The 20325-nt window shown below is 42.5% G+C and overlaps 1 protein-coding gene across 6 annotated transcripts in view; it reads right to left on the bottom strand.

The window, feature by feature from the left end:
• Window positions 1–8666: 8666 nt before the first annotated feature.
• Window positions 8667–20325, bottom strand: part of LOC126213198 (uncharacterized) — a 235250-nt gene continuing 223591 nt past the window's right edge. For 2 of the 6 annotated variants that reach the window (XM_049940826.1, XM_049940827.1), the window contains exon 8: window positions 11822–12221. In XM_049940826.1, the coding sequence (XP_049796783.1) occupies window positions 11966–12221 (256 nt within the window). In that variant the 3' untranslated portion in view covers window positions 11822–11965. Of the gene's footprint in view, window positions 9035–11821; window positions 12222–20325 lie in introns of those variants that run through there. The other 4 variants (XM_049940828.1, XM_049940831.1, XM_049940830.1 and 1 more) reach the window with 4 other exon arrangements.

The raw sequence follows: 20325 nt of genomic DNA, 5'->3' as shown, positions 1-20325 counted from the left end.
ACCCCACCATGAGCTGGGATACCGTCCACAGCGGTGAGGTCATACCGCTCTGAGGTATAGTGGGTAAAGGCAATACGGTCAGTCGGGCGCAACTTGGTTTCCTGCAGACCAAGGACGAGCGGACAGTGCAGGCGGAGGAGCAGTTGTAATTCCTCCCGATTAGACCGAATACCTCTTATGTTCCAATGCAACAAGGCCATCGCTAGTCAAAAAAGAGGGGGAACGAGACGGGGGAAGAGCTGGTCACCTCGACGGCCGCGGAGGGCCAGGTTTCGAGGGAACAACGCTACAACCGGCGGGAGGCGGATCCTGTTCCATCGAGTCGTCGCCAGCTGCAGCCGCTGTCCCGGGTTGTGTAGGAGGGGCAGCATCATCTGCCGACGAGAGGCCAGCTGAGCGCCTGGCAGCAGAGCGTCCCAGCGAAACTGAGGACGGCCGGGAGGAGCGACTCACGGATGGAGCGTCAGACAAAACGCGCCGGGGTGGAGAGGGGGATAGAGACTTCTTCTTAGAAGCCTTCTTGGAAGTCCGAGGAGGCCCATGAGTGGTGGGCTGGACCCGAAGAAGGTCCTCACGCGCAGGGTCCGAGTTGGAACGCCGGACCTCGGAAGCTGGGGTCCGGAACGTTTAACCGATGGACGCCTGAGAAGAGGATCGCTTTTCAGGCGGCGGGGGGGGGGGAGGGTAGGAGGAGGAGGAAGGAGGCCTGGGGCAGAGGGGGCGGGGGAGGAGGATTTGGAAGGATTTGGGAGGTGGAGGCATAGACCCCGGATGGAGGGAGGAGGGGGAGGGGGGACAGGATAGGGGTGAGGATACCGTGGAAGGAGTGGACACGACTGAGGCAAACGAAGTGGTCAACGTCACGGGATGGAGGCGGTCATACTTCTTCCTGGCCTCAGAATAAGAGAGACGATCCAAAGTTTTGAGTTCTTGAATCTTCTTCTCCTTCTGATATGCGGGGCAGTCTAAGGATCTAGGTGAGTGGATGCCAGGACAATTAACGCACCGAGGTGGTGGGGTGCATGTATGTTCCTCACGAAGAGGACGTCCACAATCGCCACAAAGGGGCTCAGCCTCACACTGTGACGACATGTGCCCAAAGTTCAAACACTGGAAACAGCGCATAGGAGGCGGAACGTAAGGTCGCACGTCGCACCGGTAGCACATCACCTTTACCTTCTCCGGGAGAATGTCCCCCTCGAAGGCGAGGATAAAGGCCCCGGTGTCGATGCGACGGTCTTTGGGGCCGCGCTGGACTTGCCGGACGAAATGCACGCCTTGGCGCTCCAGGTTGGCCCTGAGCTCCTCATCAGATTGCAGCAGGAGGTCCCGATGAAAAATAACCCCCTGTGTCCTATTCAGTGCCAGATGCGGAACAATGGAGACCGGGATGTCCCCTAGTTGGTCGCACGCCTGGAGTGCCGCCGACTGTGCGGCGGAGGTGGTCTTTGTAAGAACAGACCCCGAACGCATTTTGCTGAGAGCCTCGATTTCCCCGAAGATGTCCTCAATGTGCTGAACAAAGAACATGGGCTTGGAGGTGGCGAACATCCTCCCATCAGTCCAAGAACAGACCAAATAGCGGCGGAAGTACTTCGCCCCAAGCCGGCGGGCCTGTCCTTCCTCCCAGGGAGTGGCCAAGGGGGAAAGGGCAGGAGAACCAGAACCAGAGACAGTACTTTTCTTTTTGAAAGACTTGGCCGCAGAGCGACCTGAAACATGTTGACGTTTCATCTGCGAAACGTCCGCCCCGATACCACCCACTCCGACCAGGGGCTCTCCCCACGGGTGCCACCCAGCCTCAGCAAGGGCCACCTGGCAGGATGACCGTTGCCAGGAGTCCTGATGCCCCAAGGAGACGGGCATCTACTCCTTGGCCGACGTGGGGAGGGTGCAGCTCAGGTATCGGCAGTACGATCCCTGTGTTGTCAGGGGGCTACAACCTAGAGGGTACATGACGACCCCACCACAACGGGCTGGCTACCGTGCTGGATTTCAGGTGCCATGGAAAGTCCATCATGATCGTAGGTGCAGATGGGGACGCACTATGGGCGTAACTTTTACAACCCATCAGGCGTTTAGGCCCAATTTGATGAATAATGGGTATGGTTACAACGCCGTTACAATGCTGAGTGCCAAGGTCTTAGTGCACGGAGGACCAGTGATACACCACGTAAGGTGTCCTTCCCCAAAAGGCTCGTACTTCTGTAGAATTTTGAAAAATGGAGGTCAAACCCCAAGGGGGACCATTACATGGAAGGCCTAAATGGTTGAAACTCCTTTTAGTCGCCTCTTACGACAGGCAGGAATACCTCGGGCCTATTCTTACCCCGGACCCGCAGGGGGGGCGACCGTAGCGTCCGCTCAGCTCCAGACTGTAGTGCTTAGAACCGCATGGCCACTCCGGCTGGCCTGGAGAGGATCGATTGATAGAACACATTCTGAGACATCAAGGGATTACAAATTTAGTATTGGAGAGAAATGTGAGGATTAAAAATTGCAGAGAGAGACTAACAAATGAATCAGAAAGTAGATCCAGAGGGATGAAAGTTACAGCAGTTATTCAAAGACAAAAAGAGTTGCACAGACAGAGCAGCTTGAAAAGATGCATCAAATGAGTCTTTGAACTGAATACTATGACAACACCAATAACAACAACAACAAAAACAGCGACTTACAAGTTGCCATTCATTTTTCAAAATATTGAACACACTCTGTACCTCCACGACTAGCCCCCCCCCCCACCCCTACCCCTCTCAAGCTGTCATAAGGGCGCTCTTCTTCAGAGCTCTTCACCACCGGAAACTTACGTGTATGTAAAAAGCAACAATGAAAAGAAGACAATTGTAACTGATATAAAAGTTTTAGATGAAGCTTTTCGAAATCAGTTCAAAGAATAAGAAGAATATGAATTAACCACCTATAACAAGTAGTAGTTTCGCCACCAAACCCTTGCACACTACAGCTTGTACAGAAATCCAAATTAATGCAGATTAGAAACGGAAAGCTCGTCATTGTGGAGCAAGAAAAACATATTCAACATAAGCCAGCAAAACAATGGATACTGGTACAGTAGTAAAAGCTCGTCTGTCATCATACACCAAAGATCAGTAACAGCAATAGCCACAGCTGCAGCAAGAACAATAGTTACATTAATTAAAATACTTGGCACTGTTTACACTAATGGTCTCTCTAAAGTTGTTAGTAGAAACAAGGACAGGGGCAGAAACATCATTTGTACGTTGATAGTTGCTGCAGAAGTTTTTGGAAGTGATAGTGATAACCTGGTCGTCAGTGGTACTTCTTTTCAAAGCTTCAGAAAAAAATATAGAATAACGAGACACAGACACGACGAAGATACAATTTAACCTTAACAACTGTCAATGATTAGTGCTGCATTGGGGTGTAAGACGGTTCCCAGCAATCACAGGCGTTGACAGTTACTGAGAGTCCTTAAGATCTCAATATTAAAGACAGCCATGGCTGTTTACCTAACAGTGGGGAAGTGTGGTAATGCTAATAAAATTTAGGAATTCTGTGATGATACAACAAGCAACGAAAGACGACTATGGGCTGCTTCTATAAATTAAAAAATAGTTTTATCACATCTACATACATATTTCGTAAGCAGTCACGTGGTACATGGCGGAGAGCACCTTGCACAAGTACCAGTCTTTTCCTTTCCCATTCTATTTGGAAAAAGAACAAGGGAAAAACGACTGTCTACAAACCTACATGTGAGACTAATATCTCTTATCTATGTGGTCCTTACATGAAATGACCCTGTGGAGTAGAATCGTTCTGCAGACAACTTCATATACCGGATTAGAGTTTTTCTCAGTAGTGTTTCACATATGTGCGTCGTTTTCCCGCCAGGTATTCTAATTTTAGTTCATGAATGATCTCTGCAATACTCACCTGTTGATCAAACCTACCACTAACAAATATAGCAGCATGCTTTTAAATTGCTGTGATGTTTTTCTTTAATCTGACCTGGTGGGTTTCCCTGTGACTCAAGCAGTACTCAAGAATGTGGTCCCCATGGAGTGCCCTTTATAGATGAGCTACACTTTCCTAAAATTTGTCTTCCCTGCTGCCATCGTTACGTGCTCACTCCGTTTCATATTGATTTGCAACGTTACACCTAGATGCATTTATCTCCATTGAGAGCAAGCTGCCATTCGAAACCAACTAAAAGTTTTGTGCAGGCCATCTTGTAGCCTCGTACAGTGCCACAACAATGACATTTTTCGTATATCACAGCATAATCAGCTACCAGCCACATCTGCTGCTCATTCTCTCCATCAGATTATTCACTGATGTAGTGCTTTTGGCATTCCTGATGATACCATCATCTCTGATGAACACTTGCTGGTCAAGGATGACATACTGTGTTATATTGCTCAAGAAGTCTTCAAGCCACTCACATATATGGGAAATTAATCTGCATGCTCAGAATGTTGTTAACAGTCTATTTTGGGGCACTGTGTCATACGATTTCTGGTAATCTCAGTTCACAGGATATCAAATGAGATACCATATGAGAAAATGGCCAAATAAGTTTTGGACAAGGGATGTTTGCTAGATCTGAGCTGGTTTGTGGACAGAAGCTTTTCTGTCTCAAGACAATTTATTATACTCAAACTCAGAATATATTAAAGAATTTTAGAGCTACATAACTTTTAAGGATATTGGCCTATAATTTTGCAGTCTGTTCTTTTGTACTTTTTATATATTGGAGTCAACTGCACTTTTTTCCAGTTCGTTGGGACTTTGTACTGGGTAAAAAATTCTTGATATATGGAAGCTAAGTAAGGGGCCAGTGCCATGGAGTACTCTGTAGAACCAAATTGAGATTTCATCCCGACCTGGCAGTTTGTTTTTGATTATTTCAAATCAAAATGTTTAAAAGTGTGTGAATTACTCAGAGACCAAACTTCTAGGTCCCTAGACTTACACACTAATTAAACTAACTTATGCTAAGAACAACATACACACCCATGCCCAGGGGAGGACTCGAACCTCTGGTGGGAGGGGCCACACAGTCTGTGACATGGTGCCTCAAACTGCGCAGCCACTCCATGTGGCAAAATGTGTGTCCTGACTAGGACAGATTCTTTCAGATGCATATTTTGTTGTACCTCCATTACCAGGATGACATTTTTGAGTTTGTTTTTTGAGCCACAACTTTCGAATTATGGTAGATGCACAAAAAATAAGTTGTATCATAGTTGCACGGACAGTACAGTAACGGAAATGACAACAGTAGTGAAAGACCAACAGATGGCAGGTGAGATGCATTTTAACAGCTGAAGCCTACGACAGATATATATATATATATATATATATATATATATATATATATATATATCTTGCATATCTTGTGTGCCACAGCGAACAAGTTTTCAAACACTCATATTAACAGGTTATTTCATTGCACCAAATAATTTAAGGAATGCAGATGTTCAAAATCTGTAATATCTTTCTTGAGTTACAAAAAGAGAGAGAGAGAGAGAGAGAGAGAGAGAGAGAGAGAGAGAGAGAGAGAGAAATAATCACATATACATAGGCTCAACCAAAGCAAAATAAGGTTTACCATGTGCTGCAAGAAGGGAATTCCATAAAAAGAGGGGTTAAAAATATAGCACAATGAACATTGGTTACTACAATAATGACAGGGTAAAATAAATGCCTATCTCCTGTTTGGCAATAACATCTGAAAATGGAAGTTTCTTCTGTTCCTTCCTTGTACTTCTGAAGCAGTGAAGCCTTGGGACATACATGAACCTATTTTCCCCCCTTCTTCTTGATTCTCTTTACTGAATGATTTGTATAGCTAATGTTTCCTGCAACTCTCTCAAGCCCAGTTTTTAAAGCATTGTTTTGTTTCATTTGCCTCTTCCAATAAAATTTTATTGGCTGTGCATATAATCAGAAATACTTGGTTACAAAGAACTTTCCCTGCACCTGTGGTGCATAAAGACAAAGGAGATGTGCCATGTATTAAAGAGCGAGCAATAACACTGCTCAATGTGTGCAGGTCAACAGGTGACAGTCAACTGGGGCTTACACACACTCAGAAAAATGGAACAGAGTTGGCCAGTCAATTCCACAGGAATGCATTTCTGCATCATTTTTCTGAGCTATACAATTACTTGTCCAAAAATGATGCTTTTCAAAAGATTTATAAAAACATGGATGAACCTAGAACAGATTTATGTGAATGGTAAAAATGAAGTTACCTGATGAGGTCTACTTTACTATTTGATTTCTTGAACATTATCTATCCTTGCTGAAACAGCACAATGATTACCAAATATTTTATAAGTATCTGGTGGCAGTCCAGAGGACTTCATATCAATATATGCTGGCATTGTAAGTCATGCTGTGTGAACAACACAGTAGATTTTTCATTCAAAATATGCTCTTTCTGGGATGAACTTCAGTTATCATAGCAGGAGATGGACTCTACACAACAATGCATTTTTCTAGATTCGATGTATGATGGAGATTGACTCCCACTGTCAGAAGCAATTTATCTTTATTTCCTGTTGGTTGATCAACTGATGCATTATTGGAACATTAGGAACATTAATCTGGAAATCAGTAATGCCACAGTAAAAATATGAAATTTAATAATAATGACTGGTTCTTATTTTCAGAAATTATGGCTCTTTCCTTATCTAATACTGAAAATCTGACAGCTGTGAAAAATTCAGTGGAAGTTATGCTGCAGGTAAACAAGAAGAGGATAGAGAAATAGAATCAGCCAAAAGAGGTACTGACTGCAGCAAAGTCTTTTCTCTTCCTTTATGACTATCAAGTTCTGGTCCTTTCTAACTACTGGTAAAAAACTTCACATCATTTGTTATGAGCAACGACTTCCTTCACAAAAACTCTTCAACATGGGAGTACGATTCTAATTATAAAATTGGAAAGGAAAAAAATCAGATGAGGACTATTAGCAGAAGGAAGTATCAGACTCATTTATGACTACAATAAATTTTTACAAAGGATGAAACTGAGAAATAATTTTTTCTAAGAGTCATTGCTGGATATCAAACAAATATCCTACAAGAGACAAATACTTTGAAATGAAAATGTATAATTCAATTACTTTCTGTTCCCACGTTTGGGTGCAATACAAGTTGTTAATAAAAACACTTGTATCTTATCAAAGTTGTGTGCATTTTTAACAAAAATATTACTTCTCAAACAGATTTCATGTTCTTCAAATAATTCTGGAAATTATATTTTGTAATGTTTGATTCAGAATGTTTTATAAGTGGTGTAGTTACCTTGAACATTCACCATAAATTTCGGTTGGAACAAAAATGGAAGTATGCAGAACTAAACATATTCAATTTCCCAACTTCACAGCTTTCAGGGGTCAGTTAGGCACTGTCTGAGTGAGTAGACATTTTACATAGACACATTGATTGGAATGGAATTGTGGCTGTGACCAGCAAAATTTTGGCTTTGAGAAAATTACTAGAAGCTTAGATCCACACTCATGTGTAGCCAGCTTTTAGTGAGGCATGGTACAGAGGTGGAGGATGTACCACAATGATAAATTTATGCAATGTAAGTGGTCACTTAAAACAGAGAAATCATCAGCACTCACAACATAGACAGTAGGTACTCCTGACCTCTATTTATTACATTACTGTTTGATCTGAAAATGGCTGAAGTTCTTCAGTTTATTTTTTGGGCTATCTGAAGTGTGTTATATAGTTTTGTATAAATGCAGTGCTACACTGTACAAGAAATACCAAATGAAATAGACAAAAGTGTTCACACACAATGAGAAGTCAACCACTGAGTACCTAGAAAGTGGAGACCAACCATCTGACTGCTACTGATGAGTTAACTCCTCCACAGATTTGTATTAGTTTAAGCACAGACAATGGGTTTTCCTTGAGTGATATTGACTTATCTCAGGCCACCTTGCCATTCCCTAAATGCTAATGGCAAATATAGTCATGTCACATCTCAGGTACCTGTGTAATGTTATCCATTTAAAGCACATAGCAGATTTTATATCTTATTAGATATTCACTGTAAAGCCTGCTAAGTTTTGATCAAGTACTTTGTCAGTCGCGATTTCATTTAGCTGCGTTAAACTTTCCTTTACATCACACTGTTCATCAGGAATGGGACCTCAAAGCCTTCATTATCACTAGTTCGCAGAAGAAGAGACTCTGGAGATAAAATTAGGAATAGCATAATTGTTTGACATACATGTTAACACTAACTCAGCCACCGATTCTGAAAGGAACAATGTTAAACTTTCTACAGCAGCAGTCATATGTTTCAGCAAGAGATCCGAAAATTCTGCAAAAGAGCGATTTTCTTAGGATGAAGGAATGGTTTGGTCGCAAATCTGATGGGAAAGAAAATCATTTTCATCTAATTTATTACGCATTTGATGTCTCACCATTGTCACACAACAGTCAAAAGGGAACACCATGTCATGTTATTTCTGAAAGAAAGTAACTGCGTTGACAAATTCAGACTGGAAATTTGAAGTGATATACACAAAAGTGAATATTTGGTGTATACTGCATCCATCAACAAATATATATATATACACTCGGACTTCCATCGCCTTTGCAGATTTTATTTCACAATTGCACAACAAAGTTATGGTTTTCATAGATTTCTGTAACTTGTTTAGGTCCATACCTGACTTTGGATAAATTATTGTTCCTGAATAAACATTGGAAAGGAGTAAAATTTCAAATTATATATGGGTGATTTCGGAAGTTACACTAAAGTTATGAAATATAAGCAATTGTGTAACAGATCTATGTTGTTCATTGGTGTTGGACAATAAGCTACCAGAAATTTAAGAAATGCGTTGCCAAATATCCCAACAGGATATGAGCTTTTCTGCAGATGCACTACTTACATACTTACAAAAATGTAACATAAATCACATATTATGTGCTTATTATAGATGGGCCATCTTCCATCCTCCAGTGATTAAGCAGTTAATCAAGGTAGCAGAAAACCGTTCATGGAACTTCCACATCTTCCATGTCATGTAACAATGAAGTTCAGAACTGTTTAGTATGGTTCCAAACAAAGAAAAATATGTAAGAACAACAAAGCAGACAATCAGCACATTTCATTCAACATACAAAATAGCAGTATGCTTTCGAGAACAAAAATACCATAAAGGAAAACTGTATTGCTCAATTTTCACATGCACAGAAAGAAACAGACTACATGTGATTTGAAAATATCCACTTGGTGAAGGTCAAAATACATGCAGCACTGAATTCCTGATGTGTACTGACACATGATCACCAGAATGGGTTACTAATATGAATACGAAACTATTAATTGAAAAGCCCTTTCAGATCTTGGATTAGTAGCAACAGTTAATTTGTACACAACCTTGATGGCCAGAAACTAATTTTTCCAACTACAATACTGTTTCTCTTGGTGATAACAAATCGTTGAGCGACAGAAGGTGGCATTAAAGAAAGCACTCCCAATTATTCAACATAGGGCAAGGCGGACTGATTGCATAGCCTTACCTGTGGCAATGATGCACCATTTAGCTCAGCATGCAGCAAACCTGTCTGCAGTAACCAAAGAGGAAAGGCTGCTGAAGTAAAATGACTATTCATTATCCACATAAAGAATACCTAGCAAGCAGGAAACATTTCGTTTGTTATTCTTTTCCTAATAAGAAAATAAAGTAACATCCAGTAGTCAGTCATCTGACAAAAAGCTATTTTACAGCTAGCAATGGATAATAAATTTAGCACTTCTTGTTACTTTTACAAAAGTTACAAAAGGTGTGTTTAGTGAAATTGTAAATTTGTTTTACTTTATTAAAAAGCAAAACAGCGGAACTAATTGTAGTATTCCTAAGGAAGAGTAATAGACAAGAATCACAATTCATTAACATAACATGGCATAAAAATCCCACCACTTAATACTATTTCAAGATATTGAAGTTATAGAAACAGCCTTGAGTAACAAATGATGAAACAAGAATTAGTTTAAAATGTCGTAAGTACACATGCGTAAAGCTGTCTCTAAAAACAGTGCTTATCTGCAGACTGATAAAACATGAAGTTTAAACGGTGTAAGCAGATACTTAAAAAGGATTCAAGTTCATAGCATATTTGAATTGCCACAAATTTTCAGAACATTATAATATATACATTTGCATTGTGAACACTACCGGAAAAATACAGGGAGTCCATGTCTTACACATAACTGACAACATATGCTAAGAGTTTTTCCACTAGACATACATCAAACAAGTTAATAAGTACACGGTTAAGAGGGCTGTTTTCAGTCAGTTTAAACATGTCACTTCTTGATAATTCTGAAAAAGAATTTTAAAAAAAAAAGGTCAATTTACATCTCCACATGCAAAAATATACATGTACATCTATGAAAAGTTAATCCCCCATACACTTGTCTTTGGTTTTTAGACACCTCCAGTAAAATATACTTGACAACCATCTGATATCTCATCCTGTAAGAAAGTGCAGAAATACTTTCCAAAACACATTAACAACCCTAACAGAGCATTTGCTCTCAACATCACACTTCTTTAGCTATTCTCATATGTCTGCTGAAAATACAGGCCTAGCTTAACCTGTAAGAAACTTATCACTGCAGCTGTCTTCCATTTATTGCTTTCACCATCTTATATTAAGATGGTCAAATATTTTTGTAAAATTTATTTCCTCTTGAATCGGTCTCCTAGGCTTAACAATAACTCCTAATTATACCTCACATTACTGGATATTTGTTTTATGATCAATATGTGTTACTGCATGGGCCTTGAGACTACCAGACTGAGTAAATGCTTTTCCACAAGCATCACATTTGAAAGGTCGCTCGCCTGTATGTATCCAAACTGGTCTCTTCAAATTACCAGACTCGGTAAACGCTTTCCCACAGGAATCACATTTATACGGTCTCTCGCCAGTATGCACTAATACATGCGCCTTCAGACCACCAGACCGATAAAAGGATTTCCCACAGACGTCACATTTGTATCGTTTTACGCCATTGTGAATTAATGCGTGTACATTGAGATTCCCACGGCTAGCAAATGATTTGCCACAAACGTCACACATGTGTCGTCTCTGGCCAGTGTGTTTCACTCTATGCGCCTCGAGGCTACCAAACTGAGTAAAGCACTTTCCACAAACGTCGCATTTGTGTGATCCCATACCAGTATGTATAAGAGCGTGCACCTTGAGCCTGCCAGGTGTAGTAAACGATTTATCACAAAACTCACATTTGTGTGGCCTTTTGTCAGTATGTATGAGCGAATGAACTTTGAGATTGCTAGAATGAGTAAATGACATACCACAAGTGTCACATTTATGTGGTTTTTCGCCAGTATGTAGTAAGATGTGCTTCTTGAAATTGCCCATCACAGCAAACGATTTCCCACAAACCACACATACGTGTGGTCTCTCGCCAGTATGTATTCGAGAATGCTCCGTGAGATGACCAACTCGAGTAAATGCTATCCCACAAACATCACATTTATGTGGTCTCTCCGCACCATGTATTAAGGAATGCTTGTTGAGACTGCTGGAATCGCAAAAACATTTACCACAAATCTCACATTTGTGTGGTCTTTTACCAGTACTTATTACTATAGTGCTCTTGAGATGTCCAGGCTGACTAGATGATTCCTCACAAATATCAGAAGTGTATGGTATGTGACCATCTGTTTTATTGATAGGTTTACTGGAAGTACCACATTTCTGTAATTTATTGCCACTACTTACTACCTCACAGCACATGAAACCATCATATTCATTAGAAACTGTGCTACACTGATGACTTTCTACGTGTCTAATGCTTCTTTGCACAACAGAATGTTTGCTCAAGCTATCACGTGTTTCAAATACTTCACCACACGCTGTACAGACATGAGAAGGTGGCTGCACACCATCAATATGAATGAACACATGCATTATGAGACTGAATTTTGACAAAAAAGTTTGATTGCATGAACTACACATAAATTGATTAATTTCATTTTTTTTAAGTTGCTAGTTTTTCTACTACATAATGCAGTGTCCTCCTTAGACAGAAACGCTTGTACTGCAGTTCCACTACTGACGAAATGTGCTGATTTCTCTGTAGTAATGTCCAGCTTATCACCTGTTGTTCCCTGATATGTTTCATCAAATACAAAACTACCAGCCTCACTTGCCACTTTCGTCAACCTGAAACGAAAAAAATAATTAGTCAACAATCACAAATTACAATAGGTAAATATTTCCAGGATGCATGTAAGAGAATGTCTATACATTCAATGTTTATGAGATGAAACTGTTTCATCTATGGCAGGATGCTCTCTCTCTCTCTCTCTCTCTCTCTCTCTCTCTCTCTCTCTCTCAATGGAAACCCTCAGCTGCCGACCGGTGTTGTTGATATACCTCGATGGGGACACCTGAAAATGTGTGCCCCGACCGGGACTCGAACCTGGGATCTCCTGCTTACATGGCAGACACTCAATCTATCTGAGCCACTGAGGACACAGGTGAATGGCCCGACTGCAGGGACTTATCCCTTGCACACTTCCTATGAGACCCACATTCCCAACAGTTGGGAATGTGGGTCTCCTGGAAAGTGTACAGGCTTGCACACTTCCTGGTAGACATTGTGGATTGGGCTGCTGTCTTATACTTGTTGCAGAAGTTTTTACACATGCTGTGTGCTTGCTATGACAATTTCCAACTGGTGTGAAAAGAGGAAATACAACAGCTCTTGTCAGAACAGCATATAACTCTTGCTTGTTCAGATGTTCACAGAGCAGGGATAGAGCCATAAGACCTAAAGAAAAATATCCTTCTTCTGGGTCTCTCAGCCACTGATGCTCTGAAGATTGTGGTGGTCCACTGACAGATAATCCTGATGATTCTGTCTTGAGGCCTAAGAACACAGAGATACAGCTACAACAGGAGATAGCTTGGGGTTAATTTGCAATAAAGCAGAGTTCTGCCACAAGGGAAAGATAGGATGAATGTTCCTGTCCCTGTGCCAGATAACATGTTCTCATGTGATCCCTCAGTGGCTGCAGCTGAGTAAGAGGGGCAGTAACGTCTGTATACCCTTTCAACCAGCCTCATATTCAGGACACTGTGGCATAAACATAGAAAATTGATATAACACTGGTCTGTATTTCAAAGTTGTTTTTTTTTTATGCTATCAGCTTTTAGGTAATCTTTTATATTTAGTTCACGCTGAATTGAGAAATGTAATGCACTTTGCTCAATCAGGTCACATTTCTTCGCTATCTCAATATCTAACTAGTAACCTGCTAGGTATGTAAGAGACTCAAGTGTTTGAAATTTGTAAGTTTATTATGAGAAAACAGAATTATTTCCATGTCACAGAGCTCCATTTAATATAAGATATTCAAATTAAGGTAGTTAAAAGATGAAAAGAAACTTCTATTATCTATGTTTTGTTTACGATAAAATGAGATACAATAATAGCTCACAGTGGTGTATACAGAGATGGATGTGACAACTCGAGAGAGAGAGAGAGAGAGAGAGAGAGAGAGAGAGAGAGGGGGGGGGGTTGAGCTGATAGTACTTCTAACTTGTAGAGACCTGTAGGCTAGTATGACTTGAGCTCTGCAGGTGACAGCATCATCGTCACAAAATGAATCGAATGTGCAAGAATCATCCAAATGTAGCAATATAATGCTACATTTGTGGTAAAGTCATCATCCCACACAGGAAGTACAAAATTGATCCTTTTGTGAGACAAAAGTGGCATGCATACTTTGGAGTTAAAATTGGTGATGAGGATAACCACTTTGCACCACATGTATGCTGCAAAATGTGTGTTGAAAGTTTGTGGCACTGGATCAAAAAGCAGTGAAAGTGTATCGATTTGGGTGTACCTATGATTTGGAGAGAGGAAACAGATCATACTACCAACTGATATTACTGCATGTACAAATTTAGAGGTAAGTTAATGACTTGTTCTCACGAACTTAATATGTCTCTCTAGCATGCTTTTTAAATTAATTAGAAGTATCCTATCTGAATTTATTTAATGAATCAATCTACCTTTACTTCTTGGTATAAACCAAAAGAAACAAAGTGAGCATAAATATCAAGATGTTCAGTTTGCCATAAGGCCAGTGGCTCATGGACCAGGAATTCCGATTCCAACACCCCTGACAACTAAAGCGATTTTTCTGGCCAAATGATGATATGCATGAAGAGGATATTAGGTTTACTGGTGACACATATCAAGCCCCCTAAGATTCATGCCAACTAAAATCCCTAACCCAACGTGAAGTGAATGATTTGACATGGGATTTGTACTTATCCAAAGAATCTATCCAGTTACTAGGATCACATTTTCAAGAAAACAGATTGTCAGCTCCTGAAACTACCTTCTATTGGTACTGTAACTGTGAAGAAGAACTACGACGGTTTTTCAGAAAGGATGAATAAGCTTTCCTGGTTCACTGTCATGACATTGGTGTGGTTTCATAGAAGCTTTGGTATAACAAATACCTCTACTGAATGGTGACTTTTCATAGATTCGTTATGTAGAAGTCTGAAAGTTATACTAATCATTTGTAGCATAATTGCTTCTGTTCCAGTGGGTCATTCAGTACAAATCGGTGAAACCTACAGTAATATTGAACGTTTTTAACAGCTCTCAACTATAACACCACAACTGGAAGATTTTTTGAGGCATAAAGCTATGTTTCTGAGCTTAACATGTAATTTTTTTAAAATATGTACACAAGTACGCATTAACACTATTTGTTAGGCACTGTGGACATACTACAGGGTCTACAACGTGGCTACACCAAATATGCATGTTTCCTGTGACTATGGGACAGTCGGGCAGAGAAGCACTATATACCACAGACCTGGGGAGCAAAACCTATCCTGGCAGCATGTTTCCACAATAATAAATCACAAGCTCTCATGGATGCACAGAAAATTCTACTTCCACCACTGCACATTAAATCTGTTTTGTAGTGAAAAAAGAAAGGACATCTACTTTCTTAAAACAGAAGTTCCACATGTCAGTGAGGCCACACTTAATGCAGGTAGATTTGATGATTCTCTGATCACAGATCTCTGATGAAGGATCCATAATTCAATGATAGTCTGGAGGACACAGAGAGGAATGCCTGGTTAGCACTGAAATCAATAATAAAAGTCTTTCTTGGCAGCTATAGGAGTCCAGAGTATGAAAATGCTGTCAAGGAACTCCTGTAAAACTTCCAGGTTCTTTGTGCTTGTACGTCAATAAAAATGGTGCTCAATTCACATTTAGATTACTTCCAACTGTGGAAATTATAGCAAGAAGCTCGGTGAGCAATTTCAGAGAGACATGAAAGTGAATGAGGTGAGATACCTGTATCGCTGTGATGTGAACATGCTTGTGGATTATTGTTGGCGCCCCATGAGAGACATTTCAGATGCAAAACACATTCAAAAGTCCTTGAAGATAGCCTATCCTCCATAAAATGACATTAACGTATGATCTTACGTACATAATTTAGATTTCATCCAAATGCAAGACTGTTTCCAAACTATTATCAGCATATATACTACATTAAAAAAGTTTCTTTGATGTCATATTTTAAAAAGAGGAATAGCACCAAAACTAGAACTGAATGAACAAAATGAGTTACATTTCTGAATTCAGTATGCATGAAATATTAAGAAGCACCTTAAAAAGCTTTCCCTCAAAAATGATGCAGACCAGTGTAATAATACTAAAAAACAAATGGTTAAGAGTTATCACAATGTCATAAAACATATGAGTCATGCAGAGAGAAGTTCAACATTAATGAATTTCCACCAACTGCATGTCAGTACTCAAATAATGCACTTTTTTCTCAGGAAATGTTAAATGTGCTTACAATTCTTCCTTTTCTTTACAATTTCCTACTGCTGTTATATATTCCCACACTTTCCAGTGCCACAGTGAAACTATCCCAAGCAACTATGCAATTTGGACTTAAACAGTGAATATAATGGGGACTGAATACTTTGAAACAGTGGATCATACACTACACAATCAACATAAGTCATTCAAACATTAGCAACATAAAGGTAAACTCCAAGACTCACTCATTAGACATAGGTTATGAAAGTTAGGTTAGGAAACAAAACTTATACTAGGCCTATGTTGTTTTAAATATTTTCAGGGTTTTAATATAGTTATGTGGAACTACAGTTCTCCCTAGCTTTGTACTTCAGTGAAATGTGTAGTTAGTATGGTTTAATTAATATATTTGGTGGAGCTACTGCTATTAAGAATAAAGAAAGACGAAAAAAGCTTCCAGAATGAGATTTTCACTCTGCAGCGGAGTGTGCGCTGATATGAAACTTCCTGGCGGATTAAAACTGTGTGCCCGACCGAGACTCGAACTCGGGACCTTTGCCTTTCGCGGGCAAGTGCTCTACCAACTGAGCTACCGAAGCACGACTCACGTCCGGTACTCACAGCTTTACTTCTGCCAGTACCTCGTCTCCTACCTTCCAAACTTTACAGAAGCTCTCCTGCGAACCATGCAGAACTAGCACTCCTGAAAGAAAGGATATTGCGGAGACATGGCTTAGCCACAGCCTGGGGGATGTTTCCAGAATGAGATTTTCACTCTGCAGCGGAGTGTGCGCTGATATGAAACTTCCTGGCAGATTAAAACTGTGTGCCCGACCGAGACTCGAACTCGGGACCTTTGCCTTTCGCGGGCAAGTGCTCTACCAACTGAGCTACCGAAGCACGACTCACGTCCGGTACTCACAGCTTTACTTCTGCCAGTACCTCGTCTCCTACCTTCCAAACTTTACAGAAGCTCTCCTGCGAACCATGCAGAACTAGCACTCCTGAAAGAAAGGATATTGCGGAGACATGGCTTAGCCACAGCCTGGGGGATGTTTCCAGAATGAGATTTTCACTCTGCAGCGGAGTGTGCGCTGATATGAAACTTCCTGGCAGATTAAAACTGTGTGCCCGACCGAGACTCGAACTCGGGACCTTTGCCTTTCGCGGGCAAGTGCTCTACCAACTGAGCTACCGAAGCACGACTCACGTCCGGTACTCACAGCTTTACTTCTGCCAGTACCTCGTCTCCTACCTTCCAAACTTTACAGAAGCTCTCCTGCGAACCATGCAGAACTAGCACTCCTGAAAGAAAGGATATTGCGGAGACATGGCTTAGCCACAGCCTGGGGGATGTTTCCAGAATGAGATTTTCACTCTGCAGCGGAGTGTGCGCTGATATGAAACTTCCTGGCAGATTAAAACTGTGTGCCCGACCGAGACTCGAACTCGGGACCTTTGCCTTTCGCGGGCAAGTGCTCTACCAACTGAGCTACCGAAGCACGACTCACGTCCGGTACTCACAGCTTTACTTCCGCCAGTACCTCGTCTCCTACCTTCCAAACTTTACAGAAGCTCTCCTGCGAACCATGCAGAACTAGCACTCCTGAAAGAAAGGATATTGCGGAGACATGGCTTAGCCACAGCCTGGGGGATGTTTCCAGAATGAGATTTTCACTCTGCAGCGGAGTGTGCGCTGATATGAAACTTCCTGGCAGATTAAAACTGTGTGCCCGACCGAGACTCGAACTCGGGACCTTTGCCTTTCGCGGGCAAGTGCTCTACCAACTGAGCTACCGAAGCACGACTCACGTCCGGTACTCACAGCTTTACTTCTGCCAGTACCTCGTCTCCTACCTTCCAAACTTTACAGAAGCTCTCCTGCGAACCATGCAGAACTAGCACTCCTGAAAGAAAGGATATTGCGGAGACATGGCTTAGCCACAGCCTGGGGGATGTTTCCAGAATGAGATTTTCACTCTGCAGCGGAGTGTGCGCTGATATGAAACTTCCTGGCAGATTAAAACTGTGTGCCCGACCGAGACTCGAACTCGGGACCTTTGCCTTTCGCGGGCAAGTGCTCTACCAACTGAGCTACCGAAGCACGACTCACGTCCGGTACTCACAGCTTTACTTCTGCCAGTACCTCGTCTCCTACCTTCCAAACTTTACAGAAGCTCTCCTGCGAACCATGCAGAACTAGCACTCCTGAAAGAAAGGATATTGCGGAGACATGGCTTAGCCACAGCCTGGGGGATGTTTCCAGAATGAGATTTTCACTCTGCAGCGGAGTGTGCGCTGATATGAAACTTCCTGGCAGATTAAAACTGTGTGCCCGACCGAGACTCGAACTCGGGACCTTTGCCTTTCGCGGGCAAGTGCTCTACCAACTGAGCTACCGAAGCACGACTCACGTCCGGTACTCACAGCTTTACTTCTGCCAGTACCTCGTCTCCTACCTTCCAAACTTTACAGAAGCTCTCCTGCGAACCATGCAGAACTAGCACTCCTGAAAGAAAGGATATTGCGGAGACATGGCTTAGCCACAGCCTGGGGGATGTTTCCAGAATGAGATTTTCACTCTGCAGCGGAGTGTGCGCTGATATGAAACTTCCTGGCAGATTAAAACTGTGTGCCCGACCGAGACTCGAACTCGGGACCTTTGCCTTTCGCGGGCAAGTGCTCTACCAACTGAGCTACTGAAGCACGACTCACGTCCGGTACTCACAGCTTTACTTCTGCCAGTACCTCGTCTCCTACCTTCCAAACTTTACAGAAGCTCTCCTGCGAACCATGCAGAACTAGCACTCCTGAAAGAAAGGATATTGCGGAGACATGGCTTAGCCACAGCCTGGGGGATGTTTCCAGAATGAGATTTTCACTCTGCAGCGGAGTGTGCGCTGATATGAAACTTCCTGGCAGATTAAAACTGTGTGCCCGACCGAGACTCGAACTCGGGACCTTTGCCTTTCGCGGGCAAGTGCTCTACCAACTGAGCTACCGAAGCACGACTCACGTCCGGTACTCACAGCTTTACTTCTGCCAGTACCTCGTCTCCTACCTTCCAAACTTTACAGAAGCTCTCCTGCGAACCATGCAGAACTAGCACTCCTGAAAGAAAGGATATTGCGGAGACATGGCTTAGCCACAGCCTGGGGGATGTTTCCAGAATGAGATTTTCACTCTGCAGCGGAGTGTGCGCTGATATGAAACTTCCTGGCAGATTAAAACTGTGTGCCCGACCGAGACTCGAACTCGGGACCTTTGCCTTTCGCGGGCAAGTGCTCTACCAACTGAGCTACCGAAGCACGACTCACGTCCGGTACTCACAGCTTTACTTCTGCCAGTACCTCGTCTCCTACCTTCCAAACTTTACAGAAGCTCTCCTGCGAACCATGCAGAACTAGCACTCCTGAAAGAAAGGATATTGCGGAGACATGGCTTAGCCACAGCCTGGGGGATGTTTCCAGAATGAGATTTTCACTCTGCAGCGGAGTGTGCGCTGATATGAAACTTCCTGGCAGATTAAAACTGTGTGCCCGACCGAGACTCGAACTCGGGACCTTTGCCTTTCGCGGGCAAGTGCTCTACCAACTGAGCTACCGAAGCACGACTCACGTCCGGTACTCACAGCTTTACTTCTGCCAGTACCTCGTCTCCTACCTTCCAAACTTTACAGAAGCTCTCCTGCGAACCATGCAGAACTAGCACTCCTGAAAGAAAGGATATTGCGGAGACATGGCTTAGCCACAGCCTGGGGGATGTTTCCAGAATGAGATTTTCACTCTGCAGCGGAGTGTGCGCTGATATGAAACTTCCTGGCAGATTAAAACTGTGTGCCCGACCGAGACTCGAACTCGGGACCTTTGCCTTTCGCGGGCAAGTGCTCTACCAACTGAGCTACCGAAGCACGACTCACGTCCGGTACTCACAGCTTTACTTCTGCCAGTACCTCGTCTCCTACCTTCCAAACTTTACAGAAGCTCTCCTGCGAACCATGCAGAACTAGCACTCCTGAAAGAAAGGATATTGCGGAGACATGGCTTAGCCACAGCCTGGGGGATGTTTCCAGAATGAGATTTTCACTCTGCAGCGGAGTGTGCGCTGATATGAAACTTCCTGGCAGATTAAAACTGTGTGCCCGACCGAGACTCGAACTAGGGACCTTTGCCTTTCGCGGGCAAGTGCTCTACTAACTGAGCTACCGAAGCACGACTCACGTCCGGTACTCACAGCTTTACTTCTGCCAGTACCTCGTCTCCTACCTTCCAAACTTTACAGAAGCTCTCCTGCGAACCATGCAGAACTAGCACTCCTGAAAGAAAGGATATTGCGGAGACATGGCTTAGCCACAGCCTGGGGGATGTTTCCAGAATGAGATTTTCACTCTGCAGCGGAGTGTGCGCTGATATGAAACTTCCTGGCAGATTAAAACTGTGTGCCCGACCGAGACTC

Source organism: Schistocerca nitens, chromosome 11 (assembly GCF_023898315.1).
Source record: "Schistocerca nitens isolate TAMUIC-IGC-003100 chromosome 11, iqSchNite1.1, whole genome shotgun sequence".
NCBI classification, from domain to species: Eukaryota; Metazoa; Arthropoda; class Insecta; order Orthoptera; family Acrididae; genus Schistocerca; species Schistocerca nitens.
This window is presented reverse-complemented; position numbering and strand designations above follow the sequence as displayed.